At 50.2% G+C, this 19,965-nt stretch overlaps 8 protein-coding genes across 8 annotated transcripts; 2 read left to right on the forward strand and 6 right to left on the reverse strand.

The window, feature by feature from the left end:
- Nucleotides 1–645: 645 nt before the first annotated feature.
- EDB91DRAFT_1239257 (uncharacterized protein) lies at nt 646–1,467 on the reverse strand (the record flags this gene model as incomplete). Its single annotated transcript, XM_041321833.1, has 2 exons — nt 646–931; nt 1,040–1,467. 2 exons carry the CDS (start codon nt 1,465–1,467, stop codon nt 646–648), a joined length of 714 nt encoding a protein of 237 aa, XP_041172537.1.
- A 2,046-nt stretch (nt 1,468–3,513) lies between these two features.
- EDB91DRAFT_1253114 (uncharacterized protein) lies at nt 3,514–4,032 on the reverse strand (the record flags this gene model as incomplete). Its single annotated transcript, XM_041323604.1, has 2 exons — nt 3,514–3,933; nt 3,988–4,032. 2 exons carry the CDS (start codon nt 4,030–4,032, stop codon nt 3,514–3,516), a joined length of 465 nt encoding a protein of 154 aa, XP_041172538.1.
- On the reverse strand, nt 3,756–4,362 carry EDB91DRAFT_1159973 (uncharacterized protein; the record flags this gene model as incomplete). The annotated part of the gene is made up of 2 exons (XM_041319765.1): nt 3,999–4,362; nt 3,756–3,945 (listed from the first exon to the last, which is right to left on the reverse strand). A coding segment is annotated over exon 1 (292 nt), but the record flags the coding sequence as incomplete, so codon positions are not given.
- A 7-nt stretch (nt 4,363–4,369) lies between these two features.
- EDB91DRAFT_1085812 (uncharacterized protein) lies at nt 4,370–6,158 on the forward strand (the record flags this gene model as incomplete). Its single annotated transcript, XM_041315945.1, has 7 exons — nt 4,370–4,372; nt 4,658–4,784; nt 4,868–5,031; nt 5,084–5,240; nt 5,580–5,810; nt 5,853–5,981; nt 6,031–6,158. 7 exons carry the CDS (start codon nt 4,370–4,372, stop codon nt 6,156–6,158), a joined length of 939 nt encoding a protein of 312 aa, XP_041172540.1.
- Nucleotides 6,159–6,784: 626 nt separating this feature from the next.
- Nucleotides 6,785–7,637, reverse strand: EDB91DRAFT_1085813 (uncharacterized protein; the record flags this gene model as incomplete). Its single annotated transcript, XM_041315946.1, has 2 exons — nt 6,785–7,484; nt 7,552–7,637. 2 exons carry the CDS (start codon nt 7,635–7,637, stop codon nt 6,785–6,787), a joined length of 786 nt encoding a protein of 261 aa, XP_041172541.1.
- A 480-nt stretch (nt 7,638–8,117) lies between these two features.
- Nucleotides 8,118–9,643, reverse strand: EDB91DRAFT_1311592 (phosphatase phospho-type; the record flags this gene model as incomplete). The annotated part of the gene is made up of 7 exons (XM_041325109.1): nt 9,107–9,643; nt 8,946–9,053; nt 8,817–8,895; nt 8,655–8,765; nt 8,461–8,608; nt 8,307–8,412; nt 8,118–8,259 (listed from the first exon to the last, which is right to left on the reverse strand). Exons 1-7 carry the CDS (start codon nt 9,151–9,153, stop codon nt 8,118–8,120), a joined length of 741 nt encoding a protein of 246 aa, XP_041172542.1. The 5' UTR covers nt 9,154–9,643.
- A 2,521-nt stretch (nt 9,644–12,164) lies between these two features.
- EDB91DRAFT_1159997 (uncharacterized protein) lies at nt 12,165–14,833 on the forward strand. Its single transcript, XM_041319766.1, has 11 exons — nt 12,165–12,588; nt 12,641–13,059; nt 13,110–13,298; nt 13,352–13,493; nt 13,544–13,623; nt 13,675–13,781; nt 13,834–14,029; nt 14,088–14,159; nt 14,209–14,296; nt 14,362–14,603; nt 14,687–14,833. Exons 1-11 carry the CDS (start codon nt 12,456–12,458, stop codon nt 14,774–14,776), a joined length of 1,758 nt encoding a protein of 585 aa, XP_041172543.1. The 5' UTR covers nt 12,165–12,455; the 3' UTR covers nt 14,777–14,833.
- On the reverse strand, nt 14,834–18,084 carry EDB91DRAFT_1160005 (CASP C terminal-domain-containing protein). The gene is made up of 16 exons (XM_041319767.1): nt 18,016–18,084; nt 17,859–17,969; nt 17,749–17,805; nt 17,572–17,693; nt 17,417–17,520; nt 17,338–17,388; nt 17,132–17,241; nt 16,974–17,068; nt 16,662–16,717; nt 16,448–16,565; nt 16,284–16,388; nt 16,055–16,234; nt 15,766–15,984; nt 15,583–15,711; nt 15,233–15,493; nt 14,834–15,167 (listed from the first exon to the last, which is right to left on the reverse strand). The coding sequence occupies exons 1-16, from the start codon at nt 18,062–18,064 to the stop codon at nt 14,970–14,972; spliced, it is 1,965 nt and encodes a 654-aa protein (XP_041172544.1). The 5' UTR covers nt 18,065–18,084; the 3' UTR covers nt 14,834–14,969.
- Nucleotides 18,085–19,965: the final 1,881 nt, after the last annotated feature.

Below are 19,965 nucleotides of genomic sequence, written 5' to 3' on the forward strand. Positions count from 1 at the left end.
CACAGCCCCGTCGATGCATTCCGAGACATGGATCGATTTACAGTTCCATGACGGCCCGTGGCAGGGTCAGCTCAATGATTATCGAGCGCGCAGGACGCCTTGTAATGAAGAATGTTCTGAATCGAGATTAGCTCCGGGCACTAGTCGAACACATGCCACCAATAGCACTTCACTGAGTTCAATCAACAGGAACAGAGCACAGTCCTAATATCTTCATACAAGACTATGTACCCAAGGCTCACAGATGTGGCAAGTTGAGCAGCAGTAGATGACAAAGCCCCGGGTTACATAAAATGTTCCTATCACGAAGTTGTTGTCAGCATTTCTAACGTCGTTTTCGTCCCACCCACCATCTCTTCTCAACGACGTCGACAATGGAGCCAGAGTGCGACGACCTAAAACAAATCGCAGCGGTAGAACTTGATCAAGGAACACAAACTCGATTTCGGAGACAGCCATAAACGGCACAGGCGCGGGTACGTACAAACTACGTGGAATCTACTACAGACCACTGCGTAGAAGTGAGATCGGTGAAGCAAAGTAAAAATTGGATGTCTACGGTACACTGCGCCTCCGCAACCTATCCTGTCTTGTCGTTGAAGCCATTTTTACAGAACACACAACAAGTTCAAAAGTTCTACCACCTCACTCCTTAGAAGGGTTCGAAGCGTCATCCTTTGCATCCGCATCAGCCGCTGCTGGCGGCTGTGGCTGCTGGGGCATGAGGTGTGAGAGCAAACCCTGTGGAATCTGGGAGCACAGCTCATCCAGCTGTTGACGAAGGTGCGTGTTTTCCTCGCGGAGATGTGTGATGTCGTCACGAAGCCTATCATTAAGTGCACGACACTCTTCCCACCGACGATTTGCCTCATCCGCGGACGCGAGTGCTGCATCAAGCAGTTGAGAACGCGACTCGAGGGCTTTAACGTGCCTATGATGGAGGTGAGTCAGACCCGCACAGCGTGTTTAAGGGGTGGAAGAAGCGAGCACCCTTCTCGTTGGAACAAGAGCGGGAAGGAAGGAAAGGAAGATGACTTACTGATCTCTGCGCTCCCTGAACGCTCTCTGTGCCTTCCTATTTTGCTCTGCCCGCTTGGTCTGACTCAAAGGGCGACCATTGAGCTTTGGATCGTCAGCAGCACCAGGCTGACCCTCAATCTGCGGGGCAGGCTGCTCACCCGGAGAGGGGTGAGGTGGAGGGCCACCATACTCCGGGCCTGGAGGGCCAGAGAAATAAATTGGCATAGGTGGTGGGTGATGTCCATGCGGGGGCGGCAACATAGGAGGAAGAAATATGCCGGGTGGAGGCTGCTGGAGCTGCGGCGGTGGTGGCGGCGGCGGTTGGGTTGTTGCTGTTGGGGGAGATTTACGCTTGCGAGAACGGGTAGTTGGAGCGGGTGCGGTTGGCTGTGCAGGTGCCTGAGATGTGGAAGGTTGAGGCGGCATGGGGTCATCGCGGAGACGCATAGCAGGAATGGGCTGTGGGGGTTGTTGCTGTTGTTGAGGTGGTTGTTGTTGCTGCTGCTGCAGAGGATCAGACTGCTGACCTTGCTGCTGGCCCGGAGGGTAGTTGTGCAGCATTAGCAATGATCGCTACTTTCTTGTGTATGGCGAGATAACGGGTGCAGTGAATTTATATGTTTTTAATATGCTAGGGGGATGTTTTTGTTGATCGACTTTCGACGACGGTCGCGTTGAGGAGGCGCGAGTATTAGTAAGAAAATCAAGTCGATGGCGAACGTTTGTCTTTGTTTGGGTGATTTCCCACCTATTACGCCCTGATTAGGAAATTGTATCAGTTTGCCCTAATTTTTTGACCTTCGCTGTATTACGTGCCCTGAGCATTCCGCGTGTTTGTGCCCAACATCGCGGCCATAGATATGTGATAGTTCAAGGAGAACCTGACGATAATAGAGAAGTTGGACGGTGAACATCCCTAGATTTGTTAGTGAATGTCGGCGCAACCAGAATCGTGTCGGAAGAGTCCGATTCGGTGAGGAGCTAGGCTCCAAGGCAGTGTTCCTATATCGTTCCTCCGTTCCAACGATCCGATCGGCGAGCATGTGCAATCTGTCGGCGGGACATACGTTCAGCTGGTAATTGTGAGGTGAGGGGTTGAGTGAGACGGTTGACAAAGCGCGATGCAACTTTCATTTTATGTAAGGTGTCTTTGTCATGCGCTGACCGTTCTCCTTGGATAAGCAGCGGGTGCACGCTCTCCGTGTGTCCCGTTTCTTTGCCTGTTATCTTTCTGATGCAATATTGACTAAGTAGTATTGGTGGACGCGCAGTGGACTAGTCAGCCAGCCGCCTCAGTGCCTCCAGCACAATTTAATAACAACCAGTGAGTAACGCTTTAGCCCAGAACACTACATCTCCACTTCTAAAGTAAAGGGCCAGGCGTGCAGATCAGTTGAAGCATAATTTTCAATTGACACAGGTCGACATCGATCGGGTGTGTGTCATTAGCTGTATGTTCTTTCTTATTAGAGCAACCTCTTTCACCAATTTGTATTTTCAGACTCGTGAATACTATATGGCGTTCGAACGTCCGCGTAGAATCCAGACCACCAATATATCTCCGCGAAAATGTGTTGTTATATCGCCCTTCGCGAGAACTACATTATCCACCTCTCCGACAAGATGATTCTCGAATTTTTTTGATCATAGCGCACTCATCATGGCTGTCCTATCTTCAATAAAGTCGTTGATTCGTGGCCATGTATTTCTTTTTTTCGTGATTGATTCTATCTTATGGGGATACTAGGCCAATATTCTATCCGCCATGGCAGTCGCTGTGTGATGAGTAGCCCATAGTGCTGGTGTAAAGAGGACTCTACACAATCTTCTCATCGCCATGCCCAGCTTGTTTGAAGCGACCACTTTCTTATCCTCACCAAGGTGTTCGTAATTTTTTTTTCGTTTATCGGCGACTCCGAGCTCACTCATGAGATATATTTCTAGTGCAGTATGTTGTGCAAGATCATCGCGTTCTTTAATACATTATCGTCCTCGGTGACTTTCGTGTTTGTCGAACCTTTCAAAATCTAGTCGCACCCCGTTGCAAACTTCTTGCAGTCCAAGGAACTGCTCAGCAGAAATTTGAATATCAGAGGACCCACGCCCTCCTACGAAAGAAAATAAGATACATCATTCCACCGGGATTATCGGGCTGGTTGTGCTAGTTGAAAGCCGAATCAAGTTTTGAAACTACCTGATCATGAATGACGGCATATGAGAGCATCCCGCTCGAAGTCTTCCAGGAAGCATTCAAATTCCACATTGTTGTATATTGCGCTTGCTAATTCTTTCATCCTCATGCAGCCCGTCTAGAACTGTGTAAAGCCGTAACTTGATTGGCAAGGATGGCCCTTTAATCATGCCAACGATCCCTATTCTAATGATATGATGTTACAAATACAGAGAGGCAGAGAGCGCTCCCGCTGTGAGCAGCTTAATGAATTTTTTGATCTACCACGCGTAAACTTTTTGCATACCAGATCTCCGCCGTCTCTAAATGTCACCGCATTCCCAAGCCTCAAGTAGGGCCCACATTTTCGTCTGAAGGGAGGTCTGCGTCTCGCCAGTGATGTGACAGTGTTGCTGGCTGAGATACCGGAGACCATCCCCCACCCAGTTCTGACAGTTCCACCTATGATCATGGTGCGTGACGGCGACACTTGCGAGGTGGTTCACGGCCACTCTTCCGACGGTCAGGCTTCCGCGCCAGGCACCGGGATTGTGTGGCTGGTTGCGCCTGAAGTCGATGGTGAAGGTGTCCGTGTTTTCCAAATTTTGGTATGTATTGTCGATCCCACGACCGGTCGGAACGTAGATCGCCCAGTGAAGGGGATAGCCGTCCCGTCGTTTGCTGCCCTCGCCAGAATTGAACGACCTCGACGTTGTAGTACGCAACTGGGGCAGACATAATGGCTATGAGACTCGGTAAGTTGCTATCATTAGTAGGTTTTACGTTTGTATACTTACCGAGAGGGCAGACGACCGATCAAGGACGGGAGGTGCTGAGTCCATCGATGATCTGGCTTTATACTCAAGCACTGGTGGTTTTTTTTTGCTCGCAGAGCTTCGAAGTAGACGACTGTGGATGTCACACGATATGTCCATTGTGCTCGAAGACTGCCATGTGCGCATCCGTATAGACAACCAACTGCCTTTCCCAATGAGCCACATTCCCGATACATAAAGGGACGATCACCGAACCCAGTCCGCTGCTGCTCCCGAGACTTTCTACGATGGTGGGAGCGGGGAGGAAACCTTGTAGATAGGCACTTTACCGCGACCGGCACCAGCAGAAAAGAGAGGGTGGGAAGAATAAGCTGCATCTTGAATGTGGTGAAATCACTCAACGATGGTTCGTAGAACTTACTGACGCTCATATTTCTGTCAACTGACCTCACGATGGTACATGCGCTCGATAGAGCTGGAACATCGAAGTTCGAACGCTGTTACGGTTGAAGGGTTGGCGTAAACGATTCACCAACGCTTCGTCAAACAGCTTCCGATGAGCTTCTGTAAACTTCAATGTTGATTGAGAATACACTCTTCCAGTTCCAGCAATCTCTTTCTTTCAGTCCAGTCCCCAACCTAAAAGTTGGTCTATTTCCTTGCTCGGTTTCGAACGCCTGGCCTTACGCAGGCCGAGGAAGGAATTAATCGTTACGTAGGCGTTGTTTGGAGTCATGCCGTTGACTCCACAACTCTCAAAGATTTCGATCTTGACCCTTCACAAAATCTCCTCGCCGCGCTCAATCAGTCTATCGATCGTAAGTCCACATCTTGGTTGAGTGTAATCGAGCATTGCTGACTTTGCGGCCCTGAATTATGTGTATATTAAAATCACCTTCAGGTTTCTGTCTGGGGATATATAACACACGATCTGCGCACCTGCAGTGTTTGTCGTACGACAGACGACTTATAATTGCGCCACAAGGGCCATTGGAGACTCAAACTAAACATTGTCTTTCGAAATTACGTCCTTATTGTCTGGGGTCGAGAGACTTGCCCAAGTGGGTAAGTGTGCTCTACTTTGCAATGACTCGATTACTACCTGCGTCATCCTCAGGGCTGTGTCATAAGGTGTCACGACGGCTGTTGGCTGTTGTTGGTCCCCGCCAATAGGAGGGTAATCATGACATCAGTATCCACGGAGATGCTTGTGTACATTGGCTGGCGCGTCATGGGCTGTCCAATTCACCCGTCAGGCCTGAGCCCTCTTAAAGGTATGTTCCCACTACTTGTCGCACGAAGTCCCTCGCCACCTCAAATCAGACTTACCTTGCCGTTGTGGCGTGCACCTTCATGCGATCCTGACCAACACAATGTCACACTAACCATTTGAGACTAGCTTACAGCCATTACATACGCCTCAAAGCTGTTTCTTTAAATTCTGTTCAGGAATATGTCGTACTAATCCACTAGTAGGTCCATAGTTGTTTGTCCGAGCCCAGAACGACGGATGCCCCCTGGATAGACTCCCACCCTTTGATGCTTGGTTCTGCCTTGGCTTTATTGGACCCACCCCTTCCCCACATCTAAGATTACTTGTTCGGCATGCGCAGCAGGCACCTCTAGTGGTTCCTTGTGGCGCAATGACTCGGCGAGCCAGGACACCAATGGGGTAAAGCGGCAGCGGCATTTATACAATGTACTTCGAAGTTCGGAGGTTTTGACCACCCTTACACCGTCTCCTGTCCTCTCCAGCACCCTGATAACCAAATGGGTAATAGCCGTTATGAATCACGAAGAATTGCTCTTGCGGCACCCTTGCCCCATCTACGGATGTATTGAAGGTATGTACTTATTTGTGTCATTGTGTGAGAAGTGTTTCATAGGTCCCGTAGGTCCCTGGTATATCCTGGCGGTTCCTGGGACCTCGATGGCACCTCGAAAGCCCAATGTGCGGGGGACACAGGTACTCGGGAGCGTCGCTAGCGATCCACGTCGAGGAATGTTTGGTGGAAGTATATTTTTCGAGGGCATTGATTTGATCCAGACTTAATGATCGTATAGTCAAGGCAAGCAACGTCGAGCTAGATCATTGTCCCCTGCTCTTTAACGCGGCTACATCTGCCACAGCTGGGACCAGACGAGCTGGCAGGTTGTACGTCCTGCCTTCCAGCTTGTCTTGTCCCGACTAAGACAATACTTTACAAGCCCAAAAACGAGACAAGAATAATTTCAATGTTTTATAGTGTACGCCGCCTTCCAGCTTCTTGAGTCGGTTCAGAGTCGATGGTACTCAGGAGGCTAGGTACTTAACGGAAGCACAAGGCCCTCGAAGCATCGCCAGACTTAATGATCATTTTTGTCATGACTGCATGTGCGTTGCGCGAACCTCGTCCCGGAGGCTAGAGCAATACTTTCTAATCCCCAAACACTCGAGAGACAAGAATACAGGAACTCGTCAAGTTACCTACCTGGCATGAACGCCAAACGTCGTCAACTACATAGAATGCAACAACTCATCTCTGGAGACACCTCTACGAATGTTAGACGTCTAGACCTTGAAGCGCCTGCAAAACACATGCAACATGTCTCGATGCCAATGATGCAACCAAATCGACACCATGGATATTATTGAGGTAGTTATAGAAACACCTGCCGACATACCCCACACTGGCAGGTTAAACGTCGGGTGCTGCCCGACGCATTACAAGTTCAACTTCAAACTCACGATGTATGACTCCTCTGTGATGATAGCAAGAAGTCGCGTTGAGTCATGGACTCACAATGATGTTAAAGCAAAATAAAAAGTCAACCTAAGTTACACTTGATCTACACATAAATACGGATTTCGCCCAGCATCCAATGAATCTGCCTCCTGCCGATACCTAAATATCCTTCTCGCCTGCCACTGCCTCCAACACTCCGCCATAATCCTATGTCTCTCACAAATATCCCCACTCTTCACAAACTCCTTACCCCATTCCCACTCATCCAAAAGCCTCCTCTCCACCTCCCTCAACGCCCCACGCCCAGCCCCAATCTCCCCAATCTCAAACTTCCGCCCACGCACCACAACACCCTCCCTCTCCAAACGCAACCTCCGTCCATGCATCACATCAACAAGGTTCCTCGTAAACTGCGCTTCGGCGGGTGTGTCGGGGGGCGGTGTGCTAGTGTAGGGAGGTGGTTTGTCCCATTGGGGGAGGTCGGATTCGTCGATTAGGTGGGAACCTCTGAGGGCTTGGTGGAAGAGGAAGGAGTTTGGGAGGGGGAGGTTGGCGAGAGTGAGTATGCTGCTTGGGAGGGGAGATGGGGGTGGGGGAGTGGTCGTTACAGTAGGGGAGGGTTTGGGTTTGGGTTTAGGCTCGGGTGCAGGTAAAGGTGCAGGTGCAGGTGCAGGTGAAGATTTAGGTGAAGACTGTGGTACTGATTCAGATTCTGCTGATTTAGTTGTACCTCGTCGTCTGTGATGTTTCATATAAGCACGAGCATTTTGAGCTTGTCGTGCTGCTTTTCCCCTGCCATTATCAAGTAAAAACGAAAGATGAGCATGCAGGGCGCGGAATAGCAAATATATGAAATCACCGTTCGGTTCGCGAATATGCTGCTTTCTGCTGTCGCAACGCAGCCATTTTGTCATCTAGAGTGAGGTATTTTGCTCTGCGGCCCATGGTTGATGTGACGTGGAGGGTAGAGACCAAGGGGGAGTTTTACGGTATCTTACTACCAGGTTTTGGGTCGGTGTCGGTATTATAGATGCAGCATCTTGGACTTCTTTCAGGCTTCCACGGTAGGTCGGAGGGTACCAGTGTGATGGGGCACTTTGTACGACCTTGTCGTAGCTGTTATGGGCGAACAGAGATTGCGGCAGGCAGCAACTGTCCTTGTTATTTGTGAATTTGTCAGTATGAAATGTATAAAGTGGCTGATTGGCGCTAATTTTTTTTATCATATGTTCTGCTTCGTGGACCCGAGCATTGATCGATCAGATCACTTGTACATGTTTCATACAACAGCCCTATGACATAGACCCGTAGTGCGATAAGATCAGGGCACTGACATTCCAGTAGTTGTGTAGCACAAAGGAAAGTAGAAAATACTCTACAGATATGGTTTTTGCATGGTAACATCGACGCCGTCCAGCAGCATCATCAGTTTTGCTCTATGAGTTGATTGAAGATCTCTTCAACCTCCCAGGCACCCGCCCAGTACTTGACCTGACATTGTTGACCGCCCTCCTGAGATATACGGCGCTCGAGGCCGCGGAAGCGCCGGCAGAGCACCATGTCTTGGCTACTAGCGCTCAGTAACGAGTGTGTAGAAAAAAAGGCGGATATTACCTTCTTAGTCTGAGGATGGGACAGAAGTCATTAGACCCGTCTCCGACGTAGATGATGCGATCGTAGCCAGGTTTGTGGAGCTCCAAGAATGCGGTAAGCTCTTCACCTACGTGCTGCGTTAGCTAGGGTTGTAGAGTGATACAGAAGGAGTCACCTTTGCACATATTGGGGCTGCAACCGACTGTGCAGCTGTGCTGAGGCCCGTTTGGGTCGACTCTACGACGGAGCTTGAGTAGGCCCGAAGGGTCAAACTCGGCCGGGTTTGTCACTATCTCTTCAAACAGGTTTTGCAGCCCTTTCGACTGCGATCCGTTAGGTAAAGTGGATTTGTCACCAAAGGGATCTTACCTCGAGAATAGTGGAGATGAAGACGGCGTTGGCGTTAGAGAGGCAGAAGAACGTGGTGGTGGGGTTGGAAGCACCCTTGAGATTTGTGACACCACGGACCATCGCGGGGTGCTATCTGCATGCTTTAATACATCTCCTTCCGTCCAGTTGCAAACTACTCACGAAGGGCATTTTACGGAGAGCATCTTCGATCTGTTCACGCGTCCCGCCGCGTGCATGGAGTTCTTGCAGCGATTGAGCTCTGGACACTAGGTGTGAGGACGATAGGATGGTGGAAGTGAAGGTACTGACATGAGATCGGTCCATTGGACGCTGTCTTTGAGTGTTTTCATCTTTCTGCGGATATCAGGTGCTAAGACCTCGAATATCCAGCGATCGGTGTCTTGATCTGCCATTGACCTAAGATGGGAGACATGTATGATTCAGTGATGGGGCGAGGGAGGATAATTTACCAGTCAAAGTCGAAGACGACCAGCTGGGATTTGATTGGAGAGGTCATGATCGAGATCAAGAAGGAAAGACTGGCTTCCTTCTATTATGGTCTGACTATGATGGTGCAGGTCTAAGCTTAAGATAATCAGAGTAAGCGTGGGATCAAGCGATTTCCACCGAAGAATTTAAAAATGACAAAATGATCACGTACGAGCAATATAGAGATATGGGAGTTGTTCAATAATGTTAATGTTACTATGGAGGTGGGATCAGGCCGCTATGACTTGCTGAAGGAAGATGGAAGTGTTGAGCAATGAGCTCTACCAAAAGTCGGGCTGCAGCCAACGGGTCACGTGGACACAACTGATATGCGCATGTTGTATTTGCGACATCTGTTTCTGCTACAGCAACGCCCCCTAGCCCTGCTGCCATCATCAACGTTGTAGGTCGACATCTTGCTCGATATCGACTGCGTACTATTATACCAACGGCTATCGTTGATGAAGCAGCTCTTCACACATCCTGATGCTCACGTTTTGATCATACTACCCCTTTTCCTGCAGGCACCTCCATTGAATATAAACCGTTCTGTACTTTTTCTGATTTTACTCGTCCGGGACCTGGAAGCATGCCAAGAAGAGATATGATCACTACTGTAAGCGCTAGGAATGCGAAAACATCTATGTGCGGTAACAAGACTGCACGACGCCCTGCATAAAATCTACGGCTTCGGATTTGTGTGGGAGGTCACGTTTGAGATTGGAGGTGTTCCTGTATGCGGAGGTCAGGTTCTCAGTAGTAGAAATACCAAGGACATTCACGCACCTTCGCAAGTTTCTCCCCTTCAGATAAAATAGCGAGGCAAGATTGTGGACCCTTCGAGCACCACTGCATTTCGAGCCAAGAGAGGATATTATGATCCCAGAAGGAAGCAATATATGACTGAGTGTGGCGTCCCATGAACACGGAGCTCGCGCGAGATGGACTGCCCAATTTTGACATGCGTATTTGAGAGCGTCAGAAGCTGATCGACTTCGTTTCCGTGATTCGTTGGCGAAATTTACGAAGGTCTGCATGGTACGAATGATCTCGATGTCTGGAAAATGATCCTGTGGCGAAACAGATGCGGAATGATTCTGGTGCCTGAATGCCAGGAAAACCGGGAGCGTCAAGAAGTCTTGCAATACTGGATCACTTGAAAAGCTGGGAGCAAAGGCAATTCTGGGTTGACTGTAAATTCTGCCACTATCATCCAGATAGCCATCAATGGCCACGCTTTACCATGTGGTGTCTGCAGCCAGTCTTCCCCGCTGCGGGTCTTCAGCCAGTCTCGCATGCCCTAGGTCTGTAGCAAGTCTCGACTGCTCTGGCTCTGCAGCCAGTTTTCTCCCTCCTCCTCCCGCAGCCAGTCTTGCTCGCCCTGGGTCTGCAGCCAGTCAGTCCCCCAGTACATCAGCCATACCTGCCTAACCTTGGTCTGTAGCCAGGCCTCGCCCAGTCTGGGTCTGCAGCCGGCTTTTCCCGCCCTCGGTCTGCAGCCACTCTCGCTTGTCATTGGTCTGCCACCAGTCTACCCCGCTTCGGGACTGCAGCAGTCATTCCCGCCCTGGGTCTGCAGCAAGTCTCCTCCGCGCCGGCTTTGCAGCCAGTTTTTCCCGCTCTGGGTCTGCAGCCAGTGTTCTCCTCCACCCTGGGTCTTCAGCCATTTCCTCCGTGCCGGGTCTTCAACCAGCCGTTCCCGGTATCGGTACGCAGCCAGTCTTGCCCGCCCCGAGTCTGCAGCCAGTTGTTTCCGCTGTTGGTCTTCAGCCACCACGAGTATTCCAGCCAGTTTCTCCCGCCCTGGGTCTGCAGCCAGCCGTGCCCACCCTGGGTCCGCAACCAGACCCTCCCTACTTTGTTCTGCAGCCAGCTTGGCCGTCCAGAGTCTCTAGCCAGCATTGTAACACCGAACCTCGATATCCCCGAAGCCATAGCAGAACTGTCAGAACTCGTAGTGACTCCAGCGGCTGGACGGTGAAGGCTAACGACTGTAAAATCCCAGGGGTCATCAGATCGCATAATTTGGCGGTGCTTCTTCAATTCTGACAGCGCATCCAAGAGGGCCGTGCTTTGTGGGATGTCGTACATCATCAAGCGTAATGAGGAATCAGTTAGAAGGGAATGGGAGGGCGAGATATGTTGGACTCAAGGGAGGTTGCAGTTTGAGGGCTCGGAGACATAGTCGCGAACGGAGGAATGATAGATATTCACGGGGAGACTGGTGTCCGCAGGAATATCCATGATGGACCGTAGCTGCACCAGTGTTGTCTCGACATCTCTGCCCTCACCAGGGCCAAGGAGTTTCGAGATTTGTGAAATGGGAAGAGGTTCTGCAAGAGTGACAACAACAGACAAGTGCAGGTATGTCCGATTGGGGTCAGCGCATGTGGAGAGGATGCTGTCGTATAACTCGTACACCTCTGTTCCTGGAGCAGTTCGCTCATCAACTTGAGCATGATCTGAAGTCGAGCACGGGGATCGTTCGATCTATCATTGATAAAGTTCCTCATCGTAGACGCCACAATGAAACGTCTGCCTTCTCTGCTCGCTAGTCGCACTAGTTGATCCCTCGTTGGCTGCGGGAAATCAGGGTAGCGACCTCGCAGCTTTATGAAGGAATGTTCTAGGAAAATACAGATGTCATTGTCAACGTCTGCGCCATCCAAGGAGATGATGGCAGCGACACCGTCCCCAGAAGTTTTCACTGGTTTCTCGCACACCAGCAGCTGCACTTCTTCTTCCTGCATGGCTTCGCGGATATGCGCTTCCGAGCGAGTAGTGAGCAGAATGTGGAGCTTGGACAGATCAGGTTCGCGAAGAGCTTGGCCAAAGAGGGAGATGAGATCAGCAAGCTCCGCTTTCGAAGGTGCATTCATCAAGGGCGTCGATGACGAACGACAAAGGCGGAAACCCGCGCAGTCTGCCATGAAGCTTCCGGAGAGGTCGGAGAAACAACGTCTCCATCTGGTCACAAAGAGAACTGTTGGGTCTAGAAGGGCAGGATTTTCACGAATAGCATTGTTTACGTCCTTCCGGTGAAATTGCTGGTAAGCTGATGGCAAGTGTCGCAAAGAAATACCCAGTCCTGCGGCGGTTCGGTGTGCTTGCGCGAGAAAAAGAATGTTCCCGGGCTGGCCAGCTGGAATATCACCGCACCGACTGGTAGGCCACAACTGTGTAACCAGCGTACAAAAGCAACATTAGTTGTGCGGGAACGGCTCAGACCCGTAACATAAATACATTCGGGTAAGAAGCTGACTCGGTTCTCCTGCCGCGGCGTTTGAAAGTTGTAGATTTTGTAAGTCGAGGAGAAGGAAAGACTCGAGGATGCCTACTACGACCGCCAAAGCATCGTACAAGAAACAAGCTGGTACGCTCGAACTCACAGATTCACATCTAACATGGACACAAGACGGAAAGAAGGCTCCAGCTGTTCGCGTCCCACATACAGAAGCATCTTGTATGTTCAATTAAAGTCTACTTCAACTAATAACTCAATAGTCTTCAATTAGCACTATTCTGCAGCAAAGAAGGCGCTGCTCAAGTTCGTCTTAAACTTGGGCTTATCAACGATGAAGCAGGTCACAATTTCACATTCACATCACCTCAAGCAGTAGCCTACGTCGAGCGGGAAGCATTCAAGCAGGAACTCACCAACATCATCTCTCGTAACCGGAGTGTCGCACCAACACCAACTCAAAAACCAACCCTACTCACACCCGCAAAGACACCCGGCCCAATCCCCTCCACTTCTCGCGCAACCTCTGTCTCCAGCGACAGTCGCACTCCCATCCTCTCCGGAACAGATGCTGCCACAGACTTTCGCCTCAGGAAGAAGGTTCTCCTTTCAAATCCAGAACTTCTAGCGCTGCACAAGGAGCTTGTCATGAGTGGTCATATTACAGAGTCTGAGTTCTGGGATGGCAGAGAGGTATCGTATCCCATTCATATGCCCCTTTCTTGTCCTGAAGTGTAATGAAGCACCTCTTACTTGCGGAAGCTGCTGCAGAAGGTCAGAAACGCGGGCGTCCAGGTCAACTCGTCGATCCCCGACCTCAAACCGTGGAGGGCGGCGAGGTCAAGATTGTCATCACTCCACAGCTAGTCCATGACATCTTTGACGAGTTCCCCGTAGTTGCAAAGGCGTACAACGATAACGTCCCCAACAAGGTCTGTCCTACCCTCATACTCATCCCCTTGTATCTCAAGCGCACCACCACAAGCTCTCAGAGGCCGAGTTCTGGAAAAGATATTTCCAGTCAAAGCTCTTCAACGCACACCGCGCCTCCATCCGTTCCTCCGCCACCCAACACGTCGTAAAAGACGACCCAATATTCGACAAATACCTAGAAAAAGACGATGATGGTATAACCACTTCTATCCTATGCATTCATCCCCGTCATCTCCTTTTACAGAGCTGGAACCCCGAAGAGCGAGAAACGAAGTCTCCGACCTCTTCATCAACATAGGAGCAACCATCGAGGATCACGTAGAGGTATTACACCCCACCATACCACACTTTCTCCGTTTCCTCACCCCCAAACAGACAGGAAACGAAAAAGATGTAACAATGCAAGCCGGGCGCCAACGCGGCGCCCTCCCCCTCATCCGAAAATTCAACGAACATTCAGAACGATTACTCAACTCTGCTCTGTCCGTCCCTTCCCCTCCTTCTTTCCACACACTAACAGTCAATGCATCACAGAGGAGAAGTACAACCCGCTAAACGCCGACGCATCGATAACAGCAACGATGACGATGACGACGAATACGCCCAGATCACGCTCGACGATCTACGTGACCCAGAAGCTACGAGTGGGATAGCGCTGCAGATGCAAGACCGTGAACGATACTTTGAGGGACAGCTTGCACGGACTGCGTCAGAGCAAGCAGATAGAGAGGTACGTCTCTCTCTTTCCTGCGTTCTATCCATCTTGGAGTGCTCATGCACCAGAGTAGGTCGTTGACGTCCGCGCAGCTTTTGCAGAGTTGAGAAATGGGTTTGGGGGTTGGGAATCGAGGTTCAGTCAGGTAAAAACCAGCATTCTTGCATATACGACAGTCCCATATTCTCGCATAGCTCCGAATAGACAAGAGAGCAGGCGACGCAGCACTCGCTTCAATGACTCAAAACGTTTCTGCGCGACTAGACATCCGAACTAGAAAAAGTGCGTACCCACTCCCCTCACATCACATTGCTCATCTGGTGGTCGCTCACACCTTTACTTTGCAGCCGACTTCCCGCCAACGCTCTTCCGCCAACTAACAACATGCCAAACAGCCGCAAACGAATTCCTCCGGCAATTCTGGACATCTCTCTATCCACCCCCAACATCAACATCAACATCCACCCCTTCGCAAAACGCAGCCAAAGCATCCAAAATGGCAGGCTACCTCAGTAAGACGCGTGAGAAAGTTGAAGCGCTCGTGCGGGCAGGTCAATTGGAGGGTGTGGAACCTGAAAGGGTGCAGGTGGTGCGTCTTCTTTTTTTGTTTTGTTTTGTGTTTGTGTTTTTTTTGGGACGATGCGTTGAGAGTTTTTCTTTTCTTTTTGGCAGGCTATGAAACCGCTCTTGGACGCTGTTGAACATGCGCTTGCGTTTTATCGAGCGCGGAATGCAAGGACTGCGACGCCGAAAGTCGCGTAAGTATTTGACATGCATTGAACGAGGCGGTCGGCTATATCCAGCATGTAACATATGATATTTTACAGCATATAATCTAATTAGCAGTGTGGGCATATATGTCCTTCCGAGTGTTGAACGTTGAAGTGACGTGGCTCAATAATATGAGCTTCCAAGCGGCTCCAGAAAGATATACTCGAAGACGACTCCAACACGATTAGTAGGGCCCCGGCTGAACCTGCAGCTGCCCGCTCGTCCACACACACTCATACATCGTGACTACCACCAAGAGGTGTAATGCCGCTGCATAGAAGATGAACGCCGTGCGTGCACGGCGGTTCCCAATAATCCCACGCGTGAGCACGAGCACACCTCGCTCGACAGGGTTAAGAGCCTCATACGCACGCGTCGCTTCCTGAACAAGGATAAAAACACCATCAGCCCAGCCCAGCACACACGCACACAAGCCGTAACACATACCCGCCCGCGAAACGCCTCAAAAGGATTCATAGCCTCCTCATACCTCGCGCCCCACTTCCCCAGCTCATCCCTTCCATTCCCACTTCCGTTAAACGCCGAGGAAGAGGAAGATGGCGGGAGAGGATCGAGCTGCGATACTGAACCTTGTTCGCGGTACGATTGCATGTAGCGGACTTTTTCGTAGAGCTTGAGGTTGTCGGATTGGAGGGATTTAATTTCGGTGCGGAGTTCTGAGATGGTGTGGTAGTGTTTGCGGAGTTCCTGTGTGATATGTTAGCGTCGGGTTGGGAGGGGTGAATGATAGGAAAAGAGGGAGGGAGGAGAGACATGGACACGGAAGTGGTACTCACTTCCTCGAGTTCTGCATTCCTCTGTCGGAACCGATCTCGTTGACTGGTCACGATAGGAAGGATGGACGTATCCGCAGATGGCGTGAAAGGTATCGGCGTTGAGCGTGTTGTGCTCGGGCCAGCTGTGTCCTACCATATCAATTGCATCAGCCACTCGAAATAACTCTTTCAAGAAAGACAAACCTTGGACCGTAAACCGAGCTCGAGCCCGAGCCCTGCAATCCCACTCTCTACATTTTCTCCACTCTCCTCTCTTGGCCCGCTCCCGCTGTTGGTATTCAGAGCAAGTAGGTCCGTCTCGAGTTTCTCGCATAGTGCCTGTTGCTTGGCAAGTTCTGCGTGTGTCTCTGCGAGTTCATCCTCCGTGCTTTTGAGGGAAGCTTCAAGTGATGTGTGGAGGATCTATGTAAACGGTAGGAGAAAATTTAGTAGCGAGGTTCACCATGGACACCAAAGTTAACAGTAAACATACCCTAAACCGAGTCAACTCTTCCAATATCCGTTTATTCTTAGTCGCGAGCAGCACCTCAAGGCTCTTGCCCTGTTGTACATTTGCCTTGTCCGCATTCGGATTCGGCAGATGCACGCCATCCTCGTCTTCATCAGGACTCGACCAATCATCATCGGGATCGAGACCTGCGAATTCAACGTACTTTCATGGGGTCGACATGATGAGAAGGACATAGGAGGGAAAAGCGCACCTTCAGAATCTCCAGTTCTCGCTTCACCTCATCGTAATCGGCGAATGTCTTGAGTTTGGCCTTGAGAGCGTCTACCTCTGCGCGAGCAAAGTCTGCTTCGCGAGCCTGTGGGGTGTTTAAATATGAGTTATTCTCATTAAACGTGTATTTCTGTGAACACCCACCTTCTCTGAAATCCGCTCCTGTGATTGGGCTGCAGCGCCTCGTGCAACGTCAACGGCGCCTTCGAGTCGCGTGCACTCGGACTCAAGCTCGGAGAGACGAGTTGTTAGAGATCTGACGCTGTTGGAATGTGTGCGCGTAAATTTGGGTTGAAGCACGTATACGGTCATAAAAGAGAGCAGGAGTGAAACGCGGAAGGGAAACGAGGAGACGTACCGCTCACTGCTCTCGCTACCGGTGCGTAATGCCTCGATTTCTCCACGGAGTGCTTCCTGTGGGAGAAGTGAATGTCAATTGGATTCATGGAGGAGAGGTGGAGTTGAATGACATAAAGGAAAGCAGTAAGTTTTGTAGGGCGGAATGTGTGAATAGAAGCGAACTATATACATGATAGCAACCATAAAATGCGGGAGTACACGATAGTTGTTGAAGTGGATACATGCAAGATGGTGAGATATGTGTGAACAACAAAGGGCACTGAACAACCAACGAGGTGATAGACGAGGGACAGGGGCAGGTCAAACTCACATTTCGCTGCTCGACGGTCGCGACTCTGCTATTCGCGCGTTCCAGGTCGACCGTGATCATGTCAGCTTCTGCAAGACGGGATATGATCTCTTGGTCTGAGAGAATGTGTCAGCGTGCAAGACAAAAGGCATAATATGAAGAGAAGTAGCACAACCCACCCTGACGCTGGCTGTGATCAAAAAGCTTCGCCTGATTCGATTCATTCGACAGTCTGAGGTCGCGCACTTGGTCCTTATATAGGGAAACTTGGCGTTGCAAGTCCTGTTCCCTGCACTCCAATCAGTATCATCAACTGCAAAACACCAGCTCAGGTAAAGACACGTCACGTACCGCTCCTCGTAATTACGCATACGTTCAGTCGTACGCAGCATTAATCTCAGACTCCTTCTGCGCAACAAGTTCGTCCATAGCGTGCCTCTAGCTGTTCGACGCGGCGCTTGGACGCATCAAGAGCGCTGGACGACTGTCGAAGCTCCGTGTTCTCGGCACGCAGCCGGGCAACTTCAGCCTCAAGTGCGTATGCTTCTGTGGCCTTTACCGCTTGGTCCTACGCGCGTGTGAATGTGGGGGGCTAAAGAAGAAGATGGGTGAGACGCACGACAGCAGCTTCGAGCAGGGGATATGGATCTGGTGCTTCGGCGAGGACCTTGTACACGTTGAGGAATGCATTCTCGGAGACCTTTGATCGCTTTGTAAGGCTATCGATCTCTGTCTGGTATGCTGCGCCAGATTCAGCAATTAATGACAATATTCAGCGAGAAGAGAATATGCAGACCTTTGAGCAGGCCTTTGAACGAATTCAGCTTCTCGTCGTCTGGGATCTTCTTGAACTCTACAAAGGTTCAGAACACCTGAACATAAGAGAACCAAGGCATGCATACGAACCCTTCGTGCGGTCAGCAAGCTGCTTGCGTCCCAGTACAGATTCCTTCTGGTTGTCAACGATCTCGATACCTTGGGCGTCCAGCGTCTTTTGCAGCTCCTGCAGTTTTATGTCTGCCCTTTATTAGCTCAGGTTATTCAGAACAATAACTTCGCGCACCCTTCCATGTTGCCAGTGCGCCAGAAAAGTTGTGCTCTGCTCCACTCATGGTCGACCGCGTTTAAGTGTAGTCGACCACGTGACTATACTAGTTAACGGAATTGTGGCGATGCATTTATGAGGTGGTGTTGACATGAAGTCGTGCTATGAGATCAAGAAACCTTCATTATACTTGTACAGTGTAATATCTAGGTAGTGTACATATGTCTGATTTTTTCCAAGCAAATTGAACCTGACATTTTGATTATCCGCTCTTTGCAGACTACCCAGAATGATAGGTAAGTACTTTAACAAAAAAGTGGCTTGTGTAACCTGTTAGTGTAAGTACTAGCCACAAAACGGATAAGTTGACATACCGAACACAATAAGGATCAGACCGGATGGGGAGCATACCAGCCCGCAGGGACAAGAACATGTCCTTCAGGTCCGTGAACATTATCGGCAATTGCGAGATGGCACGGCTCTGAAGATTTGATATGTGCACGAAAAAGATCGTGACGGCACTTCACGACTCCGCACACGGAGCAGCGCACCCTGACACCAAGGTGAGTAAGAATGTGTCTTGTCATGCTCCCTTTCTTGAGTGTCTTGGAGCAGCTGCCCCAAGTACAACTTGTACTGGTGCTGTCCGAACCAGTGATGCCGTGTCTTCGCAGATGAGCGGACACCACACTGGTCGTTCCCTCCACATATGATCCGCAGGGGATCCCCTGTAACTGGCACTCATACAGGATAACCGGTTGACCGCTTTGATTCACTCGAAAAATAATCTCTGGATCCACGTGAGTGATATCGAGAGGCATGTATCAGACTATGGGTCGTCAGGTGGATGAGATGGTGGATGATGGTCTGCTGTACGGCGGGTCAGCAATGGTCCACAGATTCGCTAGAGGCATGTGTCCAACGCACCAGAGAGATTAAGGGTGCGAGTTCAAGTAGAGATCCGAGGTTTTTGATGCGCTTGCCTTCCAATCGCAGGCATTTTAAGCATTTGGACGAGATGGCATGTTCTTTGCCAACCTGAATGTAATCAGGAGGCAAGGAGCGGGCAGGTGCCCAGGGTCTTGCATGTCATGTGTATTTCCGTCATGCACAGGTAGGACACGGACAAGGAGATCTGAACAAGTCGGTCCCACGGCCGTTTCCGAGCAAGCGCTCTGAGACGCCGGTGGCACCCAGATTACAGATCATCCCACCTCATCGGGGGTAGTGGGTCCAATGTAAACTGGCTGTTCTCGTGACAGCATGCCGCACAAGTTCCTATGTATACCACTGGGGATGGTATCATAGGTGCTAGATGAATTCCGCATAGTTCGGTGGAGCAACAGTATTCGTGATGCGATCGCAGAGAAAGCTACATAAAAGAGTGAGCATTCACTCAGATGAGTCACCTATATGACACAATCACCACCCGAAACCTCTTAGGGTGATATGACAGTGTATGCCTCGCAAAGAAATTCGCTCGTAAGGTGACGAGTTCCTATTTTAGTACAGGGTGCTGCATCTCGCATGATAAGCAGATGGTATTATTGTCCAGTGCCAATGCATGTCCAGGGGTAGCAGGTCGTTCTGCACCGTCTTGTAGAAAATCCGCAGGAACACGGCTGCTTTTTTTGCATGAAAGTCAGGGTCCGGAACATGCAATGGAAAGTTCCCCATCAGCACAATATATATCTGACTAACGAACGTCAATTTAGAAGCCCAAACCGACGAGTCTCGGAATAACATTACTTACTTGTAATTGCTATGTGGTAGAAAGCATCAGGCTGTGTTAAATCCTGTTCGAACGCTAAGTCCGAGTGACTGGCACGTCAAAAACAAACAAAAAATATAACACACGTCTCCAAAGCTGTCAAACCTACAACGTAGTTCCTGTCCCAAAATAACAGTGCGCCGGAGTGTGAAACAGAAATCTTGCCGTGCCGCTGCTACTTCGAAGTCAGGCTAACT

Source organism: Suillus paluster, assembly GCF_016628075.1.
Source record: "Suillus paluster strain FC165 chromosome Unknown EDB91scaffold_79, whole genome shotgun sequence".
Lineage (NCBI taxonomy): Eukaryota > Fungi > Basidiomycota > Agaricomycetes > Boletales > Suillaceae > Suillus > Suillus paluster.